The sequence below is a fragment of the Cryphonectria parasitica genome (genome assembly GCF_011745365.1).
Source record: "Cryphonectria parasitica EP155 unplaced genomic scaffold M406scaffold_4, whole genome shotgun sequence".
Classification (NCBI taxonomy): Eukaryota; Fungi; Ascomycota; class Sordariomycetes; order Diaporthales; family Cryphonectriaceae; genus Cryphonectria; species Cryphonectria parasitica.
In genome coordinates this window covers 3255109-3276766 of record NW_024468912.1, presented here as the reverse complement: position 1 = coordinate 3276766, position 21658 = coordinate 3255109, and the positions used below count along the sequence as shown (strand labels likewise).

General features: G+C 52.4%; 6 protein-coding genes across 6 annotated transcripts; 2 read left to right on the top strand and 4 right to left on the bottom strand.

Moving 5' to 3' along the window:
• Positions 1 to 125: 125 nt before the first annotated feature.
• On the bottom strand, positions 126 to 7868 carry M406DRAFT_97468 (uncharacterized protein; the record flags this gene model as incomplete). The annotated part of the gene is made up of 8 exons (XM_040926368.1): positions 126 to 205; positions 320 to 2821; positions 2945 to 3952; positions 4012 to 4065; positions 4132 to 4668; positions 4839 to 5356; positions 5469 to 7553; positions 7729 to 7868. The coding sequence occupies 8 exons, from the start codon at positions 7866 to 7868 to the stop codon at positions 126 to 128; spliced, it is 6924 nt and encodes a 2307-aa protein (XP_040777068.1).
• Positions 7869 to 9507: 1639 nt separating this feature from the next.
• M406DRAFT_290467 (FAD/NAD(P)-binding domain-containing protein) lies at positions 9508 to 12005 on the bottom strand. Its single transcript, XM_040918905.1, has 6 exons — positions 11776 to 12005; positions 11615 to 11684; positions 11458 to 11538; positions 11021 to 11371; positions 10535 to 10960; positions 9508 to 10464 (listed from the first exon to the last, which is right to left on the bottom strand). Exons 1-6 carry the CDS (start codon positions 11784 to 11786, stop codon positions 9913 to 9915), a joined length of 1491 nt encoding a protein of 496 aa, XP_040777067.1. The 5' UTR covers positions 11787 to 12005; the 3' UTR covers positions 9508 to 9912.
• Positions 12006 to 15622: 3617 nt separating this feature from the next.
• M406DRAFT_88905 (uncharacterized protein) lies at positions 15623 to 17699 on the top strand. The gene is made up of 4 exons (XM_040926134.1): positions 15623 to 16019; positions 16106 to 16173; positions 16236 to 16867; positions 16926 to 17699. The coding sequence occupies exons 1-4, from the start codon at positions 15889 to 15891 to the stop codon at positions 17310 to 17312; spliced, it is 1218 nt and encodes a 405-aa protein (XP_040777066.1). The 5' UTR covers positions 15623 to 15888; the 3' UTR covers positions 17313 to 17699.
• Positions 17700 to 18343: 644 nt separating this feature from the next.
• Positions 18344 to 19545, bottom strand: M406DRAFT_356198 (uncharacterized protein). Its single transcript, XM_040923381.1, has 3 exons — positions 19455 to 19545; positions 18883 to 19219; positions 18344 to 18714 (listed from the first exon to the last, which is right to left on the bottom strand). Exons 1-3 carry the CDS (start codon positions 19515 to 19517, stop codon positions 18707 to 18709), a joined length of 408 nt encoding a protein of 135 aa, XP_040777065.1. The 5' UTR covers positions 19518 to 19545; the 3' UTR covers positions 18344 to 18706.
• A 398-nt stretch (positions 19546 to 19943) lies between these two features.
• Positions 19944 to 20096, top strand: M406DRAFT_225187 (uncharacterized protein; the record flags this gene model as incomplete). Its single annotated transcript, XM_040915721.1, has 1 exon — positions 19944 to 20096. A coding segment is annotated over one exon (153 nt), but the record flags the coding sequence as incomplete, so codon positions are not given.
• Positions 20097 to 20396: 300 nt separating this feature from the next.
• On the bottom strand, positions 20397 to 21586 carry M406DRAFT_351324 (uncharacterized protein; the record flags this gene model as incomplete). The annotated part of the gene is made up of 2 exons (XM_040922620.1): positions 21239 to 21586; positions 20397 to 21153 (listed from the first exon to the last, which is right to left on the bottom strand). Exons 1-2 carry the CDS (start codon positions 21280 to 21282, stop codon positions 20397 to 20399), a joined length of 801 nt encoding a protein of 266 aa, XP_040777063.1. The 5' UTR covers positions 21283 to 21586.
• Positions 21587 to 21658: the final 72 nt, after the last annotated feature.

Genomic DNA, 21658 nt, shown 5'->3' with positions numbered 1-21658 from the left:
TGATAGGAGGGCTAGCTATGCTGAGTGCACTGCCGTTCGTTTCAGTGGTCGTGCTCGTGGGGCGTGATGATGTAGGCGGGCTTGCGCTAGAAGGAGAGCCGCCTGGACTGATTATCGATGCTTCGCTAAGCTTCCTTTCCCCTGGATTGATATAGGTCTCCAACTTCCTCTTGAGCACGTCCGAGCGCACCGGCTTCGCTAGATACTATAGCGTTTGAAAGTTAGCTTTCGATTTCTGAAGGCAGGCCTTGGTGCACAGAGTGAGGGCAAGGAGCATAGGACACAGTGCAGAAAAGGAGTGACAAAACCAGAAAAGCACATACATCATTCATGCCAGCCGCCAAGCACTTCTCACGGTCTCCTTGAATGGCGCTCGCGGTCATGGCGATGACCAAGATTTTGCGTACCGCCTCGATCGGGTCCTTTCGTAGTAACCGTGTGGCATTGTATCCGTCCATCACCGGCATCTGCACGTCCATCAGGATGATATGGTACGGCTGACCCTCCTTAGCCTTTTGGCGCAGGCCCTCGACAGCTTTCAGCCCGTTGTCGTAAGCGTCGACTTTGGTGTAGCCGAGTCTCTGAACATACTGAATCGCGATCTTCTGGTTGATGGCATTGTCCTCTGCGATACACACTCGCAGTTCGTCTTTCGGAATCACAGAGAGATCGAGGTATGGGTTGGGAGAGGCCTCCCGGTTCACGTTGTCAGAAGACCTCTGAGAGAAGCTGTCGGGCAGGCCGCGAGGGTCACCAGCCGCGACATTAGGCTTGGCTTTGTCAAATGTGACGGTAAACCAAGCCGTGGTTCCGACGTTCTGCTCGCTCTCCAACTCGATCTCACCCTTCATCATCGTCTCAATCAGCGACTTACAGATGGACAAGCCCAGCCCACTCCCGCCGTATTTGCGCGCGGTAGACGTATCGGCTTGGCTGAAGGGCTGGAAGAGCTTTGCCTTCTGTTCTGGCGAGATTCCGATGCCGGTGTCTTTCACCCAGAACGTCAGGGTGGCTCTCTCACTTGTCTCTGACTCGAGACGAGCTCCAATCGTGACCGAACCGTCCTCGGTAAATTTCAGACTGTTCGATATCAGATTGCCGAGGACCTGGTGCAAACGAATTGGATCTCCGTATATGAGCATGGGCGGTAGGTTGATGTCGCGAACAATAGAAACGTTCTGCCGCTTTGTCTTCTCTCGATTGCTGTACGATTGGGCGCGAACAACCTCCCGCACCATCTCTTCCGGATTGAAAGCAGTGATGTAGAGCTTCATCTTGTCCGCCTCCATCTTGGAGAAGTCCAAGATGTCGTTGATGACAGTGAGCAGTAGATCGGCAGAGACCCGGATCGAGTCAGCCATCTCGAGTTGCTCTTTCGAGAGGTTCGAGTCCTTCAGTAGTTCTGAATTGCCAATGACGCCGTTCAGAGGTGTGCGAAGCTCATGCGACACATTTGCCAAGAAGATACTCTTCGCCTTGGCAGCCTCCTCCGCACGCTTCTCGTTGCGCCTCGCCTGGGCTTCTGCAGCCTTGGCTTTGGTTTCGGCCTCCTGAGCCTGCAACAAGGCGCGCTTTTGGGCTTCGATCATGCTGGCGTTCTCGCTCGATACTTTCTCGATCGCCTTCAGAGACAGGGCGTTTGAATAGCTGATGCCGATCTGGTTGACGAGGAGCTGCGTGACGGTGACGTTGCGGTCGGTGAATGAACCTGGGCTCCCTTCAAGATAGAGACAACCAAGCAGTGGACCTGTGCCGTGGCTGATGGGATACGCGATTATAGCACGACCCGTGGGGTTCTTCTGGAGCCATTGCTCGCTGACTCCGAACCGCTCGTCGCTGTTGATATCAGGACTCCACACCGCCTCCCTGAAGCGGGTACAGTAGAGGATAACATTCTCTGGGACCATGTGCTGCGATGAACTCAACGGCACCGCAGGCTTGTGAGCTTGTGCACCTCTCTCTGGGTCGCCGCTCGCCGCGACACACCACTGATCAGAATCGTCAACAATTATGGCCGCTAGCGTCGCCGTCCCTCCACATGTTTGCAAGATCACATCACACATCGTCTTGAGGAGTTCTTGGACCTCGAGAATGGACGAAATGACTTGCGAAGACACGAGTATGGCGTGGAGGTCGATCATATCGAGGGAGGGCAGGCCAGCACCGGCCTCGGGAGGATGCATCGAGCCTCTCCAGGCTCCTATCCGGCTCTCTTCAAGCTCAGAGATGCTCGCTAGAGCCGGTTGTGGCGGAACCTCTGCCTCTCCATCAACTGCACGGTATTGTACAGTAAGCGGATCTCCCGCAAAATCAGTTTGTACGATGGCGTCGACGGTACGCGGGTTTCGGGTGGGGCCATGAAGCAGAAGGTGGTGGTCCTCCTCGATCCGCTCTGCTAGCCCTGTGGCACTCATGGCACGGAAGAGGCCAACGGCCTCCATAAGAGCAGACTTGGCTGACCTCCGAGCGCCTCTTCTTATGAAAAGCCCAGCCATGAGGTAGTTGCCAACCGCCTCCTCGAAAGCCAGACTCTGCTCAGAGGCGTGGTCTAGTGCATCTTCATACACGCGAACAGCCTGACCGGTGTCATGCTTGAGTTCGAGGATTTGCGCTTCCAGAAAATGGTCCCAGGGCAGATAGTTGATGTTGGACACCGTTTCCCAGTCCAGAATTCTCCTTCGTAGAAACTCCAGTGTCTCGACTGTAGCCTTGATTTCCTCGTCCATATCATTTTTCTGATTGCGAGGATCATCCAGTCTATGGAAAATGAGACCTGCAAGAGACAGCCCATAGAACAACATGACTGATCGAGTATTGCGTGCTAAGACTTTGTCAGAATCCCTTATTGACGCTCAAAAAGCTACTGCTATACTGGAGATCTCCCGGAACAAAAGCAGCAGTATCGCAACAGTATCGCAACAGTAGAACAGGGGCAACAACTCACCGGACCATAGGAGTTGTTCGTTGGCAACACAGCGTTTACCCATTTGCACTGCCCTATCGTAGTGCCCAAAGAGGAAGAGCGGGATCATCTCCAGCGTCTCATACCAGGTGACGGAGCGCTGGCCGTTCTTCGTATTCGCATCCAGCCACGATTTGTATGCAGCGGAGTTGTGACTGTTCTGGGTGTCATCCATTACCTGTTCCGCAATAGCAACCCGCGTCTTTCCCTGCAAAGCCCGGCAGACCTGCCGAAGTGCGATGAGAAGCGTCCCACCACGCGTATCCTGGTGCCAATATGGGACGTCCTCGCAGCCATATTGGCAGAATGCTTCCAAGTCCGCGCAATTCTCACTGGCGAAGAATTTCAACTGGCCGAGCATGCCGAAGCTGAGGATGGTGGACGTGCGGTCTCCTGCAACGGTAGCATATTCGACAGCAGCCTCAACCTGACTCACAGCGACGCTTAAAGGCATCTGAGCATGACCAACGAGAAATGAATACAACATGTAGCCTCGGGCCATAGAAAAGGCGTCTCGGTACTTATCCAGGAGGTCCAGCGAGATAGAGCCCAACTCAATAGCCAGTTCCGCCATGCTGAACCTGGAGAGGGCAACCATGGCAATATGTAAGAATGCCATACCGCTGCTTGGGAACGCTCCACGGCTCAAATGAACGTCCACCATCACGAGGGAGAGATGGAAGAACATGACACAATCGCTCCACCAGGCTGCGCTGATGGCATCTGCAAGCACGGCTCCGATGGATGCCAAATTCGGATCGTCCGTGTGGGGCGGGTTGACGATCTCGTTTCGCTCCAGAGACCGGATCTCGACAATTACCCTCTCAAACTCGGCATCGCACTTCTCCCAGGTCGGATGCTCGTCAAACGGCACGTCAAGATCTTTGAGGCATTGCACAAGACACCTTAAGGCCTCTTCAGCGTCGCCTGCCTGGGAGAATATCCTAGCTTGCAGAACAGAGGCGGGCGCCTTGTCGAATGCAGTTCTCGCTGTACAATGGTCAGTCAAGGAAAAAGGAAGACTGAACTGCTGCTTCCGAGCGACCTACCTGACATGAAAATAGTTCCCAGCAAGGCATTAGCCGCGCCGTGGTTGCCCATGTCTTGACAGAGTCTAATTAGTACTGTGCGAATCAAAGAGTCTCGGCATGGACAGCGGGACGCCTTACAAAGATAACACTCCGCGGCACGGAGGTATAATTGACTTGTCTCCTCGTACGAGACATCCTCTATGCCGTCGTCCCAGGGGTTTGTTTGAAGAAGCGCAACCGCGTTGGTGTAAAACTTGGCGGCAGTCGGTCTCGCACCGCGCTCCGTGCTGACCTTTGCACAGTCAAACAGAAGCTGACGATAGGGTCGCCGAACTTGCACGCGCTGCCGTATGATGTCGACGGATTCGCAGATATGCGAGGCGATGTTCTCTTTCATCTTGCCATCCTCTAAGTAGTACTTCATGAGGACCTGGGCGATTACAAAATGCATCTTCCGCGCATCACAAAGTTTCAGCTGACTAGCGGCTTGTATGTATCGATCGTGCGCGAAGCGAAAGCGGTCATCGGTCTCGCTCGGTACTATTACCAGAGCCTGGATCGCTGCCTGCAACCCCGCCACCGCCTCTTGTTGCTTATAAGGACGATGTATGTGCTCCGATGGTGACAAGGCACACGCATCTTGACACTCACCCCTGAGGAGATGGCAAATGAGATCTACGTAGCTTTTGGGTCAGAAAACACTAGCCCCTGAGACGGACTGGGAGCCCATGTTGATTAAGAAAACTCTGTGATTTGGGAAGAAAAAAAAAAAAAAAGGAATCAAGTGAGAGTCGAAGAGGTGACGAGAAATTGCTTCGGACTAATGCGTGGGGATAAAAACGTACCGAAGGAGAATGAGTGACCAAGAAGAGCGGCCCATCCAAGGAGACACTTTGAAGCTTCTGGTAGTTCGCTAAGACGCCGTGTGATGAAGTTTGTGTCGAGCACATCATAGTTCTGCTCACCCTGGAACTCCTCAAACAGCTTGTCAAGGTCGTAAACCCACTGACTCGATTTGTAATCGTAAAAGATGCATCGTTTGCTGTGACAGGCAGAGAGCATCTCACGTATGTAAAAGGGATTGCCGCCGGATTTTGACTGAATCACCAAAGCCAAGGGAAGAATGTCCTCCTTTGGTTTCGACAGCGTTGCCGAGACATATTGGATAATCTCATCTTCTCCCAGGGGCGAGAGCGGAATACGGGTGACGATTGGTCCTCTGGGTTGGTCTTCGAAGTCGGGTGGGGATATTATGCTTTGGACCTTTTGAGGGGACAACTCTTCCGGACGATACGTCATGACGATGACCATCTTGAGCCTTGCGCTGATGATTTGAGTGATGAGTTCTAGTGACTCGTCGTCCCTGGGTCAATGTCAATTAACTGCTCCCTTGGCCCGAAGTATTAAGTCCTCAGAACACCCTGGAAGGATGACTGATGCCTCAGCAGCTCTGGCCGGACACAAAAAGTACTCACGCAAAATGAAGATCCTCAAGCACAAAGCAGACGAATTTGTGGTGTGCAAACATTCTGAGAACGTCGAGGAACGTGTTCATCATCCGGATTGATTTGGTCGATGCGCCAGTCCGTAAAAAATCCTGTGAGCTTGTAGTCGACACAACAGAACCACGGTAAGAGGACGAAGGTGGAGTCGACGTTCCTCCGGGCGATGAGCCCCTGCGCTTCACTACCCCGGACGCCCTGTTCCTTGCCTGCACGCTTGGCCCCGACGCATTGGACATGCTCCTGGCGATGCTTGTATCTACAGGACCGATGAGAAATTCTGGGAGGTTGAGCACCTGATGCAGCATCGGCCATGCTGGCCGAATATATTGCTTCAGGGCTTGGTGGAACGGTGTCTCGGTGTTGCGTTCGCCCCAGACCTGTCGGAAGAGAGAGGAAAGTAACTTGAGAAGAGGCCCGAATGCTGTTCTCCTAGCCGTGTCGAACTTAGCGGTGGCGCAGTATCCGCTTCTCCTGGAATCGGCGAGGACAGACTGCACAAGACAAGTCTTTCCTAGACCGCCTGCTCCCTCGATGGTGACAACCTCGCAGTGCCCTCGTCGGCGGAATTTGGCGTTGCCTAACTGTCTGGAGAGACTAGATGAGGAATCAGTTGTAGGCGTATACCGAGACTCCCGCTCTTCGCCGAGACTGTTCACCAGACTCCTCGTTTCGAGCGATATGGACTGATGCCGATCCCAGGGCTTCGCTGATGTGCGGCTAGGTGTGATCAAATCTCCTGATAGGCCTGGGGAGTCGGTTGAGTAGACCGACGATGGGATCACACTGCTTCGAGACCTTGGATCAGAGCCGATAGTAGCAGTATAAGAGCCGCTCTGCCTGTTTCCGCCAGCCTCTGAGCTGCCTCCATCGCTCGCAGACAAGTCAGCAGCATCCAGAAGTTCGTTCGACAAACCTGATGCATCGGAAAATCTATTTGGCTGACCCTGCTGGGTCATGGCATGGGACTTGGCAACCCGCTCAATGACCTTCAAGAGCTCCGCCCGTTCCTTTTGCCGCCCAATCATTATCGAAGGGAGCAAGAAGAACGAGCTGACGTCTCGAGACGCAATACGCCATTCCTTGAGCGCCTGCCAGTTGCCATCACACAGGAACTCCTGTACCTTCACCAAGTCATATCTCAGGCCGCTTATGGAATGATATCGGTCTCCGACGTTCTTCGCGGTGCACTTCTGGATGACCCTCCCGAGCACATCCGGGACGTCTAGCCGGATCGTCGACACGTTCGGGATTCTCTTACCCAGTACTCCCTGTACGATGTCCAGCGGTGTGTCCCCATCGAAAATTGGACTCTGCGTCAACAGTATCCAGAAAAGAACGCCCAAGGAGTAGATATCAGTCCGCGCGTCCGGCTCGGCGGGCATTCGTCCCGTCTGCTCTGGGCTGATATACAGCAATTTGTTTTTGGCCCCAATCTCTTTGGACAAGCTGGACCAGCCCGTGCTTGTCAGGCCGTGCTCAAAAGATCGCAGTCCGGACCCGACAGTCACCAGTTTCACTTTACTCGTCTCCTCGTTGAAGTGGAAAGAGTCGCCTCGTATCTCGCCGTGTATAACACCCACGCCGTGATGTATCATTTCCAGGCATTGCGTCGCGCCGATAGCGAAGTCCAAGAACAAGTTCAGACTGATTGGGGTCTCGAGCCGTGGATCTCGGATGTCGGCGACCCATTTATCCTCAACCTTGCGAGCGTTGTAGAACGCTGGCCCCATGTCCATGATCTTGGGAAGGAGATTGTGGCCAGGAGAGTGATATATCGCAACGATGATCTGGGCCCGGTCTCCCGGCGCGGGGGCGAGCCTTACCAGGTCCAAAGGCTGTGGTATGTGTTCCTGATTGGGGTCTGCGGTAGCTACCAAATTCTTCATGATATGGAATACCCTCTCTTCCCGCAGGACATGGTAGGACACCTTTGCGATCACTGGCTGCTCCACCACCGCTCCGACGGAAGAGTCGTCGCCGCCGGCACTGGCTTCACTAAACGATCCATTCGAATATGACGAGGGCGGCGGTTCGGAAGGAGAGACCCGCGTCGAGCTCGAAGCGTTCGAGAAGCCTCTGGCCGCGGACGACGGGCTGGTCCCATGTTGGCTCGAGTATCGGGGTGCAAAACGGGTGCCACTGATGTGCCTGCTCATAAACAAAAAATGAAAAAAGACAATCATCAGAATTTGTACATGTACACACAGATCAAAGCCCAGGGTGCGCCTACCAGTTGTCGTAGCTAGAATGTGTAGGAGGTATTGTCTCGTCCCAAGAGTACCCTGCGATCTGCGAGAGCCGCTCGAAGATGCGCGGTGGGGGGTCGAGCGCCGAATCCAGCAGATCGTCCTGAATGGCCGACCCGTCCATCCTGCTGGACTGGGGGAGGAGACAGGCCGGCGTCGGTGTCGGTATCGGCGCGGTCTGCGGCGCGCGAGAAGTGGGAGGGCTGGAAAGGTTGAGAGACACACACCCTCAGCTGTCGTGACCTGGTCTCAGCCCGCTTGGAAACATGGTTCGCTGTACAGGAGAAACGCAGGGACCTCGACCGAGCACGCTGCTGGCCTGTGTTAGTGTAGTGTTGCTGCTGCTGTTCTGTTGCACGGGCGTACGCGTGTAGGTTGAACGAGATATGCGCGGGTGGCGTTGAGACTTGCAGCAAGACCCTCGAATGTCTTGCGTTCTTCAGATCGGATGCTGCTTGGATCCCCACACTCTAAAAGACTTGACTGGGAGTAGTTGGGTTTTGGGAGGTCGGCACCAGCAGCGATGAGGTAATGCCTCCCAAAAAGTGAGGTAGTGTCTGACTTACTGAGGACAGGGGTGGCTGGGACCTCTTCGTCCTAAATTCTAGGTTCTGACGACCGCTGAAGGTAAGCTTGTTTGCTGCCGGAGCGGCTGGGCTTGGTGTGAGATATCGAATCCCTGAGCAGCTACTCAGACGCTTTACTGCACATCAGAGAAGGGCCGAGAAGGGGGATACAAGTCCAGCCTTGTGGGATTCTAGACCCTGTATTTGGTGGGTCGTTCCACTGTGAGTAGCTGTATTGTTTGTCAACAGGAAAGGGAGGGAAGTCACTTGAGGAGCATCCAGTGCACAAGATCAAGCTGCTGACACATGCATCCTCTTATCACACAAAAATTCGCAGCATCTCCTGATTCTTGCGCCTCTGCTCTGCAGCTAACAGTCTGGCCTGGGTGTAGCTGCAGGAAGTATCGTTTTCAGACATAGTGCTGCTGCCACCTAGTCTTGCATCCTTAGGCTTGAATTGGCCTACAAAATTCTTTGGCAGTGATACCGTGGTGCTTTTGGGGCCTTGCCGGGAAAGTGTCTAGGTGGACAGGACTGATTGGACAACAGCTGCGATTGACAGGTACATCGTACGCTTGAAGAAAATCTCTTCCATATTCAGAAGACGATCTTTCATTCTCTGGGAGAATATCTCTTTTTGCCCCCTTTTCACAGCACAATCCATAGGGCCAGTTAAAGAGTGTTCCGAGACCCAGAAATATCCCCCATCACACATTCCACAAGAGGTTTGTGCATCCCCACCAACAATTTCGTATGGAAATACATGAGCTGTTTCTTATGGGTTCATTTTGAGGGGTGATTGTAGAGACTAAATATTCAACAAAACTTTTGTAGATCGTTTAAACAACTCCACAAGCCTATCTCCCCAGAAAGCTGTACAACTGTTGCTCGCGATACAGTTTCAAGTTGTCTGATGCGCACAACTCGGGCGTGCCGGCGCCGCAATCCCGTGTCGCTAAATTTGCCTTTTCTCTCCGTTCTTGCATGTTTTTCACTACCCCGTCCCTTCTTCCTATGACATCAGCGGCTGGTGCGGGTGGGAATCGTCCCAAGCTCAGTGAAGCATGGTCCCTGAATTCGGCTGTTTCAGGCGGCCGGGCCTGAGAAAATGCTTCTAGAAGACTGCACGCTGTTGAACTCGACATCTTGTTAGGATCACAGAATTTTTGGGTCGATGTAAAATGAGAAGGAGAAGCTGCGGGTGGTGATTGCCATGAAGACAAGCAAAAAGAATATCTATGTCTATCGAAGCCTTGGATTTGTGTATACCCAGGACCGGCGGGCGGTCATGTCTGTATCTCTCTCTCTCTCTCTCTCTCTCTCTCTCTCTCTCTCTCTCTCTCTCTACCAATCCTCTCATTTCTCCGTCGTGTCCGTCTTTTGTTTTTCGACGATTGGTGTTTATGCCATGGATGCGGATCTTTCCATGCCGTCTAGCCGGACGATGGCAATTGCAAAATAAAAAATAAAAAAAATCCTCATCAGAAATGTCAAAAGAATCATCCTTCCTATCTTTAATTCCCATGCAACTCCTAACCCGAATCAACCTTGCCTGCCCTGCTTGCCTTTCATCATACGTGTGCTCCAAGTCTCTCGTTTGCCTCAGTTCAGACGTCTCTCCGTGTTGGCACGAGAGTTGACGAAGTCAGGGTAGTTGAGCGTCAGCTCAACGGCACCATTGACGATGTGGTCGGCGGCCTCGACACCCAACATGAAAGAGTGGTCCTGGTTGCCGACCTCGTACTTCCAGCTGCCGAAGCGGCCACGGGAATAGATGTCCTTGGCCTGCAGCTTGGGCAGAAGCTCCGCCAACACGCCGTTGCGCTCAAGGGCGGGCGTGGGGTAGCCGTGGTAGAACTTGCGGTGGTAGGTGGAGACAATGTCATCCTCGGGCAGGATCATCTCAGTGTTAATCAGACCCTGGATGCAGTCCTTGAGCAGGTTGTCCTCGTCCACGGGCTTCATGGTGGACTGCGACACCTCCAGCATGATGGACCAGTAAGGGCCCTCCTTAGCCTCCGTAGAGTCGGCCTTGCTACCGTTGGCCTTGTAGAGGGTAGGCAGCTTGACGTCCTTCTGAGGCTGGTTGTAAGGAGAGTAGTTGGAGAAAATGGTGGCACGGTAGAAGGGGCAGTTGTCCTCAGGGAAGTACAGCTAGAGTCATTTACACGTCAGCGACCATTCGCCATTACAGGGCACACGTAGGAACGTGAAGCGAACTTACCCAGCACTTGTCACCAATGCGGTCGGGGCGAGCTCCGCGCAGGCCAACGCCAATGACGTGGGTCGATGAAAAGTACAGACCCTTGGAGATCTTGACAAGCTCCTCGTCGCCCATCTTCTCGACAAGCTGGTCTGCGTTCATGGTGGAGATGAGCTTCTTGTAGCCGATCTTGCTACCGTCGCCCATGTGCACAATCTTCTTCTCAGCATCCACCTTGGTGACCGCGCCCTTCTTGCCGAAGCGCTTCTTCTCCTCGGGCAGAGTATTGGCAACGGCGATCCAGATACCACCAGTACCGTCGCGGGCGGGGAAGCGGAACGTGGCATTGGGACCCCAATTACCGGCAGTCTTGTTGAGAATGATGTTCTTGGCGATGAGCTTGACGTTGGGAGCAGCAACACGCTCGCCGAGCCAGTCAGAGGCCATCTTGACACCTGGTTAGCCTCATCGTACAATACGCAATGCCAGGGCGGAATTATGACATACCTTGGTGGTGGGCACAGCCCAGACCTTGTAGTTGTAGGGGCGCATGAAGATGTTTGCGATGTGCTCACCCATCTGTCGAACAATCCACTCATCAAAGTTCTTGGGCTTAGCCTTGGTGACGGCAGCCTCCTGAGCGGCATCAATGAGACCCTCGATGGCTGCGACCTGATCCTCCTTTGGCAGCATGGAGATGTTGTTCTGGAAAGGGTAAGGAACCCAGAGGCCCTTGTAGCGGACGTAGGAGATGCGCTGGTGGTTGAACCAGTCGTCCTCCTTGGGCAGGGCCTCGTCAAGGCAGTCATCGAAATACTTGTAGTGGGAGAAGATGACGTGACCGCCGACATCGTACAACTGTCAAATACAGTTGCTGTTAGTCCAGCTGCTACCGCTGAGATATGGAGGATGGAGGATAGCGTATTGGTTTGGCAGCAACTTACGAAGCCTTCAGGAGTGACATCTGTCGCCGCGAGACCACCCGCCTTCTCGCTCGAGTCCACGATCAGCCACGAGGGACCGTTCTAAACAGAATATATGTGTTAGTCTACAGCATATCAGGCAAGAACAGAGCTCAGCAGTCCCAGTGGCAATACGTACGACCTGGTTGAGGCGCTTGGCAGCGCCCAGACCCGTTGGGCCCATACCAATAACGAGAACATCAACGTTGCTGTACAATTGGCATTGTTAGTAAATATGATGGGGGGTTTCTGAAGCTGCACCAAGCAGTGAGCTGGCACTGGGAGGTCCGAGGAACGTACACGTCAGCCATTGTGAGTGCTTGAACAGAGTAAACTCGGCGTGATGTGGTAGGAAGGAGGAGCTGTCTGGTTCTGTTGTTCGCGACAGTTCAGCACGAAGACAAACAGGCGTGTTGTGGTTTGGGACAAGAGTCTAAGGTCGAAGGTAAGAAAACAGATCGCAAGAACAGGTCAAGGTGGCGGAAGGACGGCAGAAAGATAATAATCCCTCTGGAGCTTCGAGCTGGTTGTCTATCACTGATCACTCAGGGGTCTGTCCTTTCTCCCCCAGACCGTGGCCGTGCTTTTGGAGGGGTTCTCCTTTTTTTTCTTCTTTTCACCTGGACCACAACTCGTCGGTAAAATGAATGGAATGCAGGGATCAGGTAGGGGGTCCCCCACCCACAGACCACGCTAAGTTCTGTAGGCGGGCAGCCCTGGGCAGCTCGAGGGATGGAATGACAGGGGCCAAAAGGCTTGAAACAGGTTCAACTGCTGGCAATGCAGCGGTGGACATCAAGTGGGTGGCGCTCGTGGGCCCTCGTGTTAGTAGATATGGTGGGTCGCGAACGGCATAAGGGCCAGCTGGCCTCTGTACATGGATCTTTCAAACCGCAGCAATACTGATGGTGGGATGGCGGTGACAAAAGTGTTTCGAGAGCTTTTTTTTTTAAGCTCTTCAACAACACCTGTTGAGATTAACTACTTTGTGATAGGTCTACATGAGAAACAACCTACTATGGCAGGTGGTCATGATTGGCGCTGAGAGACGGGCTGGCAGATAGTGTAGGTTTTCGCTAAATCTTTCTTTACTTTTCTCTGGGTCTTTTTTTTTCCTTCTTTTTTTTCGCTTCTAATCCTCCGCCTTTATTTCCCCCTCTCTTCTCTGTCTTGTACGATGTGGTGGCGAGCTTAGTTGCATTTGGCATGTCTGCTTGCTGTACAAACTCAACATCTTTCCTGCTTCCTTTACCAGTGTGACAAGGCACCGCATCGCCTTTTTCATCCTTTCTTCCTCCTCTTCCCTCTTCCCTCTTTCTTTCTCTTCTTCTCTTAATTTCTTATTTTTATAATGTCGTAGCTGTCTCGGACAATACCCTCCAACATTGCTAAGTTTGCTAAGTTTTCGTTGGTGACATGAAATTCCTCCATGAGACAGGTGGTCATGATCTGACGTTTTAGTGGTGGGTTAGTCCCCACCCTCACGGGCCATCCTCACCGTCTCAAAGTTGTGTAATAAAAGATGTTCGGCGGAACACATAACATACAGGTAGATCAACATTATCTAAAAATATGGCGACCATGCGAGAACCTTCGCAAAGTGCTAGAGCGTGCACGGAAGGCAGCGGAAGCCAATAGCTTGCTGCAAGGTGACGGGTGTTAATTTCCTGACGACTTGAATTGTCTTTCGCCATCGACTTGTTGAGCGGTTTTTGGACTCAAAGTCCGGCTCATCAATCTTTAAAGTGTAACCTCTACTACCAGTCCCCCCGGTACGTTTAATTTCCTATGAAATGAGCGATGCATGTGGTAATCTATCCAGTTATCTTGACCACAACCACGGCGTGCTCGTGCTTGATACGTGCGTCATGAGGGCCCCAGAATGCGACAGACCACATCCACGGATTGATTTCCTACAAACCTTAAGATGAGACTGACTTCAATCTTGTGCCTCGCCTTTCCGTCTACTACAGGCCTTGGGTTGACGGCCTGTGAGACCAGCAGGGCAGAAGGAGCTGGTTTCAGGGGGCACACCGTCCTGCAGTCAATTGAAGAAGAAAAGAAAGAAGAAAAAGAAGGGAAAAAAGGGAGGGGAAAAAAAATAACAGATCCTTCTTCTTGCTTCTTTTGTTGGCTGCAGATCTCTTGGTTTGCTGATCCCGTTTCACCATGGTGGGATCAGCAGTTGATTAATACCGAAGATAAATCTCCATAGCAGATTCATTGACCGTATTTGGGTAGGATTGCCGCGCGATTGCGGCTCTTGAAATAACCCTAGCAATTTTTCTAAAGAAAAGCACCCTGGCCAGACATGCCGTCTTGGCCAAGGCCGAGATAGTATTCTGATGAGGAAGAGCAACGCTAAGTCGCATAGAGATGATTGCTTCACATCAAATAATTATTGCAAAGCATCTAAATGAGCTCTTTCGGGCGATTTTCAATTCGCCATGACGCAAGTGTGAAAGACCTTCAAATGAGAGCCTCACGGCTGACTACTGCATACCCATAGTACTATGGACTACTGCTTAATTAGCCGAGCCGTGGTTTGGGATAGAACGTGCACTACGGGATGGCCAGTGATTTCCATGACTCGGGCAATTTTGGTCCGGCACCATCCAGTCCACACCCCTCGAACGGCGGCGATATTGGGGGTTCTATTTATATGATGCTACTCCGTACCGGTATTGGTTCCGGGTAGCGGACATCTAGCCCACGCCACAACGCAACTTTCCTACGCCATTAACATGAAAAGTCTCACTCACAGAAATATTCCCTCCCTCAGATGCTTGGCTTCCGCGAATCAGCGAGGGAGAACGGCTTACTTGGACTCGTGTTCATTATGTAGTCCAGGGTTTCGTCCAGCGATAGTGTGGTTGATGAACAATCAGTGCCTCTAGGGTATTGTACACATGGTCACAGACAGCATAGCGCACCGGGTCGAGAACACGTGGGCAGTAGTGACCCATGAGAGATCTGTTCTAACGAGCTGGCAACCCAGTTCAGGATCCCGCTGGTCCCTGGCAGCGCAGTAATCTAGCAATTGTGCACGGTCCTATACAACAATAGCTACAGAGCCTTGGGAGACACAACAAGACAAAGACTCCAGCGTCTTACATTAGGATGTCACTCAACTGCCGGCTTGTTCCGTCCTTCTACGAATGCCGCTCGCCGCACGGGAATAACCCAGCAGTCAGCGTGCAGACGTCAGCTGCATCGTCTTGCCTTGGCATATACATGTCGAGATTTCCGAGCCGATAAAAACTGACTCCTCAATCGACGTCACCTTGTGCTGATTCTGCTGTTGAGAAAGAAAAAAGGAAGAAGAAAAAAGGATATACTATGTACATGACTCGAAAGCTCTGATTAGACCTGAAGGGAATATTACTGTCACAAAGAAAAGCGGCTCGGAGTGTGCGATTTTGGGATGGGGTTAAAAGAGAAGGAAAAAGCAAAAAAAGGTAAAATCGCCTTTGCCAGATAGAGTGTGTTCACAATGGATTCCCCAGGAGCAAGTCGTCGTCATCCTCAAGAGAGTTTTCAGTACCGTGGTACTCACCGCCTACCTTGGTTTGTTTCCCTCCCGCCTAAGAAAATACTCTGAATGCTTTCAGGATACGCTATGAAAACCAAAAGACGCTGGAAATTACAGCCCACCAGCCACATTGCTACATAGTATAGTGTCTTATGGCTGGCTTGTCAAGGTGAAAAGCGAGCGCGGACTGGGTGGTTGCGAGAGGCGCAATTTCATTCGGGCAAGAAATCCAAGAAGAATCTGGCGAAACCCTGCAGCCCCTATTTCCTGGAGGCCGCGCCCCATTTGCCATCCCCCCCTTATCGCCGCATCGTTCATATCGCTCGCTGCCAGGTTCAGGTACTTTACAGATGGGTCAACCTTGGCACTGCCAACTCCCAGCTAATGAACTGCCCCGACAGTGAATTAGGAACCTTGTCGATTTTCCTCCCACTGCGACCACGACCGCTCATCCTCCTTTTCCCCTTCCCCCCATCCACCTGCCCTGTCAGACACTGCGATTAGGCATAGCCCCTGGTAGCGGCTGCAAATACCCGGTTCAAGGTCCGTTCTCCTCTTCATAAGCGAAAGACCACCAGACGGCCTGGACTTCCTCTTCTCTTTTTCCACGGCCCTATCTTCCTTCGTCTCAGGTTTGCGTGGTCTTGGCCTACCTATTCTTAAAAACAACAACAACCACCACGATCGCAAATAGCAATCGCACCAGCAAACTGTCCACTCGTTACTTCAGTTTCTTCTTCTCTTCTTCTTCCTTTCCATCAAGCCCTCCATTGCGGCGAAGTGTTTATTGAACTCTGCACTGGCGACGACACGCTGGACACTTCTTTTAACACCTACTTAATCTTTCTTGTTTTCTTCGAAACGCCCAGCATCATAACAAAATGGCTGAGAAAGAGCGCAGCTCCGGCGAGGTCATGAGGGAGCAGGCTGCTCCTGTGCTGCCAACTGTCAATCCCGATGTGCAGAGGCCAGAGCCTGCAAAGGCGTCTATACCTTCTGCCGTCTACGTTGCGTAGGTTGCCCCAGGGGGTTCTTTTTTGTACACGACCGACGTGCGCAACCATACAAGTTGCTAACCTTGTGACCCTATTCGCACAGAGTTTGGATCAGCTTGAGTTCCTCCGTCATCCTGTTCAACAAATGGGTCCTCGACACCCTTCAGTTCCGTATGTTCGATCCTCGAAAGACATCGCGCGGAGCGAGCCGTTGACTGAGACATTTTGCCCAGACTATCCCGTTATCCTGACGACCTACCACTTGATTTTCTCGACCATCATGACCCAGCTGTTGGCCCGCTACACCACGTGGCTCGATGGGCGCAAGACTGTCAAGATGACCGGACGTGTCTATCTGCGCGCCATTGTCCCCATCGGAGTCATGTTCAGCATGAGCTTGATCTGCAGCAATCTGACCTACCTGTACCTCAGCGTTGCCTTCATCCAGATGCTCAAGGCTACCACTCCCGTCGCTGTCCTTTTGGCCGGCTGGGCTCTGGGCGTCTCGTCGCCTAGCCTCAAGACCTTCCTCAATGTTTCCGCCATCGTCGTCGGTGTCATCATCGCCTCGGTCGGAGAAATCAAGTTTGACATGCTCGGCTTTATCTACCAGATGGCCGGAGTTGCCTTCGAGGCCACCCGTCTTACCATGGTGCAACGTCTTCTGAGCGGTGCTGAATTCAAGATGGACCCTCTTGTCTCGCTCTATTACTTCGCGCCTGTTTGCGCGGCCATGAACCTGGTCGTCGCCCTCTTCTGGGAGGTCCCTAAAGTGTCGATGGCCGAGGTCTACAACGTTGGTCTCTTCACGTTCCTACTCAACGGAATGGTTGCCTTCGGTCTGAACGTCTCAGTCGTCATGCTTGTAAGTTCAAACCTCGTCGGGCTCCGAAGATGGATTTCCGTTGACATGATTGGTACAGATCGGCAAGACTTCCTCCCTAGTCCTCACGCTCTGCGGTGTCCTCAAGGATGTCCTGCTCGTCGTTGCTTCCATGCTCATCTGGGGCACCCAGGTCAGCGGTCTGCAGTTCTTCGGATACAGCATCGCCCTCGCCGGCATGGTCTACTACAAGCTCGGCGCGGACGCTCTCAAGGGTTACGCCAGCGAGGCTGGTCGCCAGTGGGGCGAGCTTGGGCAGACCCGCCCGGCCATGCGGAAGCTCATCATCATCGGCAGCTCCGTGCTGTTCCTCTTCCTGCTCTTTGGCGGCGTGGCACCGAAATACGCCCCCGATTATGTTCCCAACCCCAATGCTCTTTACAGTGCAGTAGCCAACAAGGTTCCCTCCTTCGGCACCTCGGTATAAACATTGTTTTTCTTGGCTTCGAGCGCAAGCTGAACTGATCGATCCCAGCAAAGAGGCTGTTTGGACATACGGTCGGCTTATCAGCTGCTGTCGTTCGGGGTTGTTGGAGGATTCTGACGGCACATACTTGAGACGGCCCCCACGTGCCACGTCTCTCAATTTTTTCTCGTACCTAATTTCAGGAGGATGCTGGAGGTCTTCCTTGAGTTGGAATGATTTCGGGGGGGCATGTTGGTGTAGGGCTTTTGTGGCGGTGCACATAGAGCGAGCACAGGGATTTTTTTTGAATCTTTTTACTCGGCGCATCCATCCCATAGGCGTCACGTTTGATGCGGACCAGACAGGCATATGATTTCTAGACTGAATGAAAATAGACTTGTAAAACGGATACACAGTCGCTGCTTTTTTAGTGGTCTACTGAATTGAACAATGGTACTTTTGACTTGAGATATCAGGCTGTGTGGCTGTTGGTGGGTGATCGGTTAAACGTATGGCTGCTTTTTCTGTGCACCTGGGTTTGAAGACTTGGCTCCATGATAGGTCTTCCAACTGTTGATGATAGATAGTAGCACAAGCCTGTCAGGACAACCCAAAAGGGCAGCGATACGGCCCCTCGGCCCCTTTTCCCCCCTTCAAAAGTCCAGTCTGAACGACTGGGATGTGAGGTCGTCCCGTTATGGGAGCGATTTTCAGCGCATAAAATCAATGAACGGATGGGATTGAACAAAAAATTGCGCAGATAGGAAAGTTCTGCCTAGGCCAGGACGTTGCTGCTCGCGGACCAAGGCTCTCCGACTGTGTGTGGTCGACCATGTCTGCTCGGCATCTCACAGCGGCTTGGCTTGCAGATCATCGACCAGACCCTTTGGGATACAAATGAAGTACCCTTCAACATGGATGTCTCGATGGCTTGGTAGGATTTGCTACTTTTGGAATCGGGCCGTCCAGGACCAGGCCGGGCAAGTGGTGTTGTACGTTTTACCGGTTGTTCCAGATACACAACACATAAACAACCTCATGGAGACCAACTTCATGGAGACCAACTAAAATTTTGTTTCATGAAGCGGCAGCCAGGGGAGCCGTAGTCGTATTCTCTGTCCACTACGGGGATTTCCTAGCTAGCACGGCATCCCTTCTCCGAATCCCAGAGCACATTTGTCTTCCCGTAATGTGGTATTTGAGGTCCCCTCACGCAATTGCCTGCCCGATAGAAGAACGCCAAAGATGAGGTTGTCGACCGCTTACCCGATTGTTTCGGTCACGATCAATCGGGGGAGTCGTAAGAGCAGCAGCTTTTTCTTTCGATGCCGTCGATTGTTCTTTTTTGTATTGTGATGCTGTATACATCCAGACCAGTTCGCCCCCGCCCAACCGAAATCAAGGAAGAAACGTGCTTAGAATCCTGTGTAAAAGTTTTGTGTTAGCGAATCTCTTTCCACAGAAATTTGCCAACCCCTCAGACCTGAAGAGCAGCACTGCCTCAATGCGCCGTTTGTACGAATTATTGTAAAGTCTTGCTGCAAAAGGGGAAAAGGTAGAGGTTTCGGAGGGGGTCTTTGTCTAGACGTACTCAGAGGGGTGAAGAACCAGCGGTTCTTGCCGCTCGTGTATCGCTCCTCCAGGGTCTTCTTGACAGTCTTCTTGGCCTCCTCACGCTGAGACACCTCCTTGAAGGTGTCGGCGGTGAGGGCGCCCTTGAGGCCCTCGAGCTCGAGGGTGTAGCGGGTGGGCATCAGGTGGTTGTAGTTGACGACCTTGACGAAGGGCTTGATCTTGGAGCGCTTCTCCTGGCGGGTCTTGGACATGCGGCGAGTGATCTTGGAGGGGTAGCGCTCAATACCGGCGACCAGGGCGTGGCCGTAGGGGTGCGACTTGTTGCCAGTGTCGACGGGCTGGATGATCACGACCTGAAAAAGTGAAAAAAGCGCTAATGTCAGCCTTTCTGTTTCCTCTCTCCTTCTTTCCCTGACCCAACAAACGATCGTTCGACCATGCTGGACTGCGAAATTCCCGAGCTCTTCAATTAATGCACCGATGACCCGTTGGCATTGATCCAATCACTATCATTGATCCTCGTGCCGATTCGCATTCGTCCCGCCTTCGTCAAAACAATCGGAGTGGTAGAGGTCGGTTAATTCTCACCTTCTTTCCGGCATAACGGCCACGGGTGATGATGGCAACACGGCCAACCTTGAGGAACTTCATTGTGACTGCTGGTCGGGTCGTGAGGGAGTGGGAATGAAGTTTGTTGCGGGTGCGATATTGGAGGTCAGTGTCGCTGGCGTTGATGGGTAGGTAGCGAAAAAGCTGTGGGCTCTGCTAATTTTCGCGGCGCACGGACCACTTCAGTTGCACGTGACAGGAGGTGGGTCTGCTCCCTTAGAGCTGTGGAAAGGTGCAGGAGGCTGAAGCTAGCACCCCTCACCCAACCTCAGCCCGATTTTCTTATCGGAGTGTACAGGAAGTTGTCGAGAGTGTGAATTGAATCACACAGACCAAGATATACAATTGTCGCGTTCTGTAGGAGACAGAAACACAATATCGAGTTCTAGTGACAGCACCCGTTTCGCCTACTAGAACGCCGCATCTCGAGAAAGAAACATCCCGAAGAAGGCAGCTAACTCACCAACAATGCCTGCACCCACTTATATCATCTCCAAGGTCGCAGACCCGATCTTTGCCGTTTTTATTGGACTGTCTGCGGCAGCTACGAGGATCAATCGTGAAGAGAAAGAGAAAGGCAGGACCACGTCCCAAACGTTGGACGCAGGGCGAAGGCATGTCATCTATAGAAGCTCGCATTTGTGCTCATGATTCTGATTGTCATCTGACTCATGTTGACTACAGGAGACTTGGACTGTCCAAAAAGGAGTCCTGAGCTGCTATAACCCCACAATGACCTCTTTGGCCAACGCAGGAAGGCATCGACGGTTATCTGGGGTCGTCTCGCCCCGTCGAGACAGCCAGAAAGGGAGGATGCCGCTTCTGATTTTCACTGAGCACCTCTTGGAAGAAGCTGGCGAAACTGTTTTCAAAGGCGGCACCTGGTCCGCATCATGAATTGTGTTACCGACTCATACACAATTATCCACCAAAAGCCGGGCCATATTCCTTCTTCATCGCCTCTCGGACCATCTGTCCGCACAACTTCGCCGTTGGATTGGTGCTGACGGCCAAGCCTTTCGCAATCTCATTGCCGTACCTCCCCCCAAGAGCGAAATCCATCGATGCAGCCTCTTCAAAGTCAAGCCTCTTCCAAGACGCCTCTCTCCTGGCCGGATCAACATCTAATTCACCACCTCTGGCAAGCATTTTCGATGTCTGGTGGTAGATCGCCGCCCTCTGCGTATGCGCAAGGGACAGGGTCTTCGCTGCGTGTGGAGACAGGCGTGCATGCGGACTGGTTGGTGAAAGGAGCGATATACAGGTCTCAAGATCTGACAAGGCCTGACCTGCAGCAGAAAGCCTCTCATCCCTATCACCACCGACGATCAAGGGGTTATCGGATGGCTCAACTCCTGCAACCAGCATCCCATCGCCGTACAGACGCCGGCTCGCCTGCGCCCGGTTGTTCCTGGCACTACCATACGATGGATTTGATGAGAGCAGTGTACCCAGTCCTGCTAGGCACTCCTTATACGCGTCGACTGGGTTTGTGTTCGTCCTTGGTCTCAGACCAGCAAGCTGAAGTTCGGCTTGCTGGACCGCCAATATTATCCTCTTCTCTTCTGCTGCAATACTCTCATACTCGGTGATATTCTGGACGTTTGGATCCTTGGGTAATGATGAATCTACCTGCACAGTCTGGGATGGGTCGAATTCTGGATCCTGAATTTTCTCCCTATTGGATTTTGGTGATCAGCACGGTTGCAGCAGGCGTCATCTAGTTAAGTGGCTGGTAGCCATGCGAGCCAGGTGCAACTTACAATATGTTTAGATCACGGGTGCTGAGAGACGACAGATAAGCCATGACGGTAGGCGGTCTTTTGGTCCTCTACAACTAAACGGCGTTGACCCCGAATTTATGATTCTTCAAGGCCCTGCAGCGTTGACAAAGAAGATGGGAGATGGTGATCGGACGGTATCTTTGTGGTCGCGCGAACGATACGTTTTGAGGCTGGACACGATTTAGAAATCTTACAGAAGTCTGTCTCTTGAGCTCAGCAGGTCAAGTGTGCCGAGGGTTAATAATCAGCCGGGCTTGATTGGAATCGGCAAATACGTTTTGGGGCAGTAAAAAGATCGAGAAGATACGATCTGCAATATTTCCCGCTCTCGCCGTTCTCTGGGGAAGCTTGATATTTGTCCGTTTGATCCGGGGAAGCCTCAAGGGATCCAGGCTAATG

Coding starts and splice junctions, on each gene's coding strand:
- M406DRAFT_290467 (XM_040918905.1), bottom strand. Junction 11,372..11,457: donor ATGTCACTCCTGAAGGCTTC/GTAAGTTGCTGC, acceptor TGTATTTGACAG/TTGTACGATGTCGGCGGTCA. Junction 10,961..11,020: donor GGGCTGTGCCCACCACCAAG/GTATGTCATAAT, acceptor CCAGGTGTCAAG/ATGGCCTCTGACTGGCTCGG.
- M406DRAFT_88905 (XM_040926134.1), top strand. CDS start 15,889: ATGGCTGAGAAAGAGCGCAGCTCCGGCGAGGTCATGAGGGAGCAGGCT. Junction 16,020..16,105: donor CCTTCTGCCGTCTACGTTGC/GTAGGTTGCCCC, acceptor CTATTCGCACAG/AGTTTGGATCAGCTTGAGTT. Junction 16,174..16,235: donor CCTCGACACCCTTCAGTTCC/GTATGTTCGATC, acceptor CATTTTGCCCAG/ACTATCCCGTTATCCTGACG.
- M406DRAFT_356198 (XM_040923381.1), bottom strand. CDS start 19,517: ATGAAGTTCCTCAAGGTTGGCCGTGTTGCCATCATCACCCGTGGCCGT. Junction 19,220..19,454: donor GCCGTTATGCCGGAAAGAAG/GTGAGAATTAAC, acceptor TCACTTTTTCAG/GTCGTGATCATCCAGCCCGT.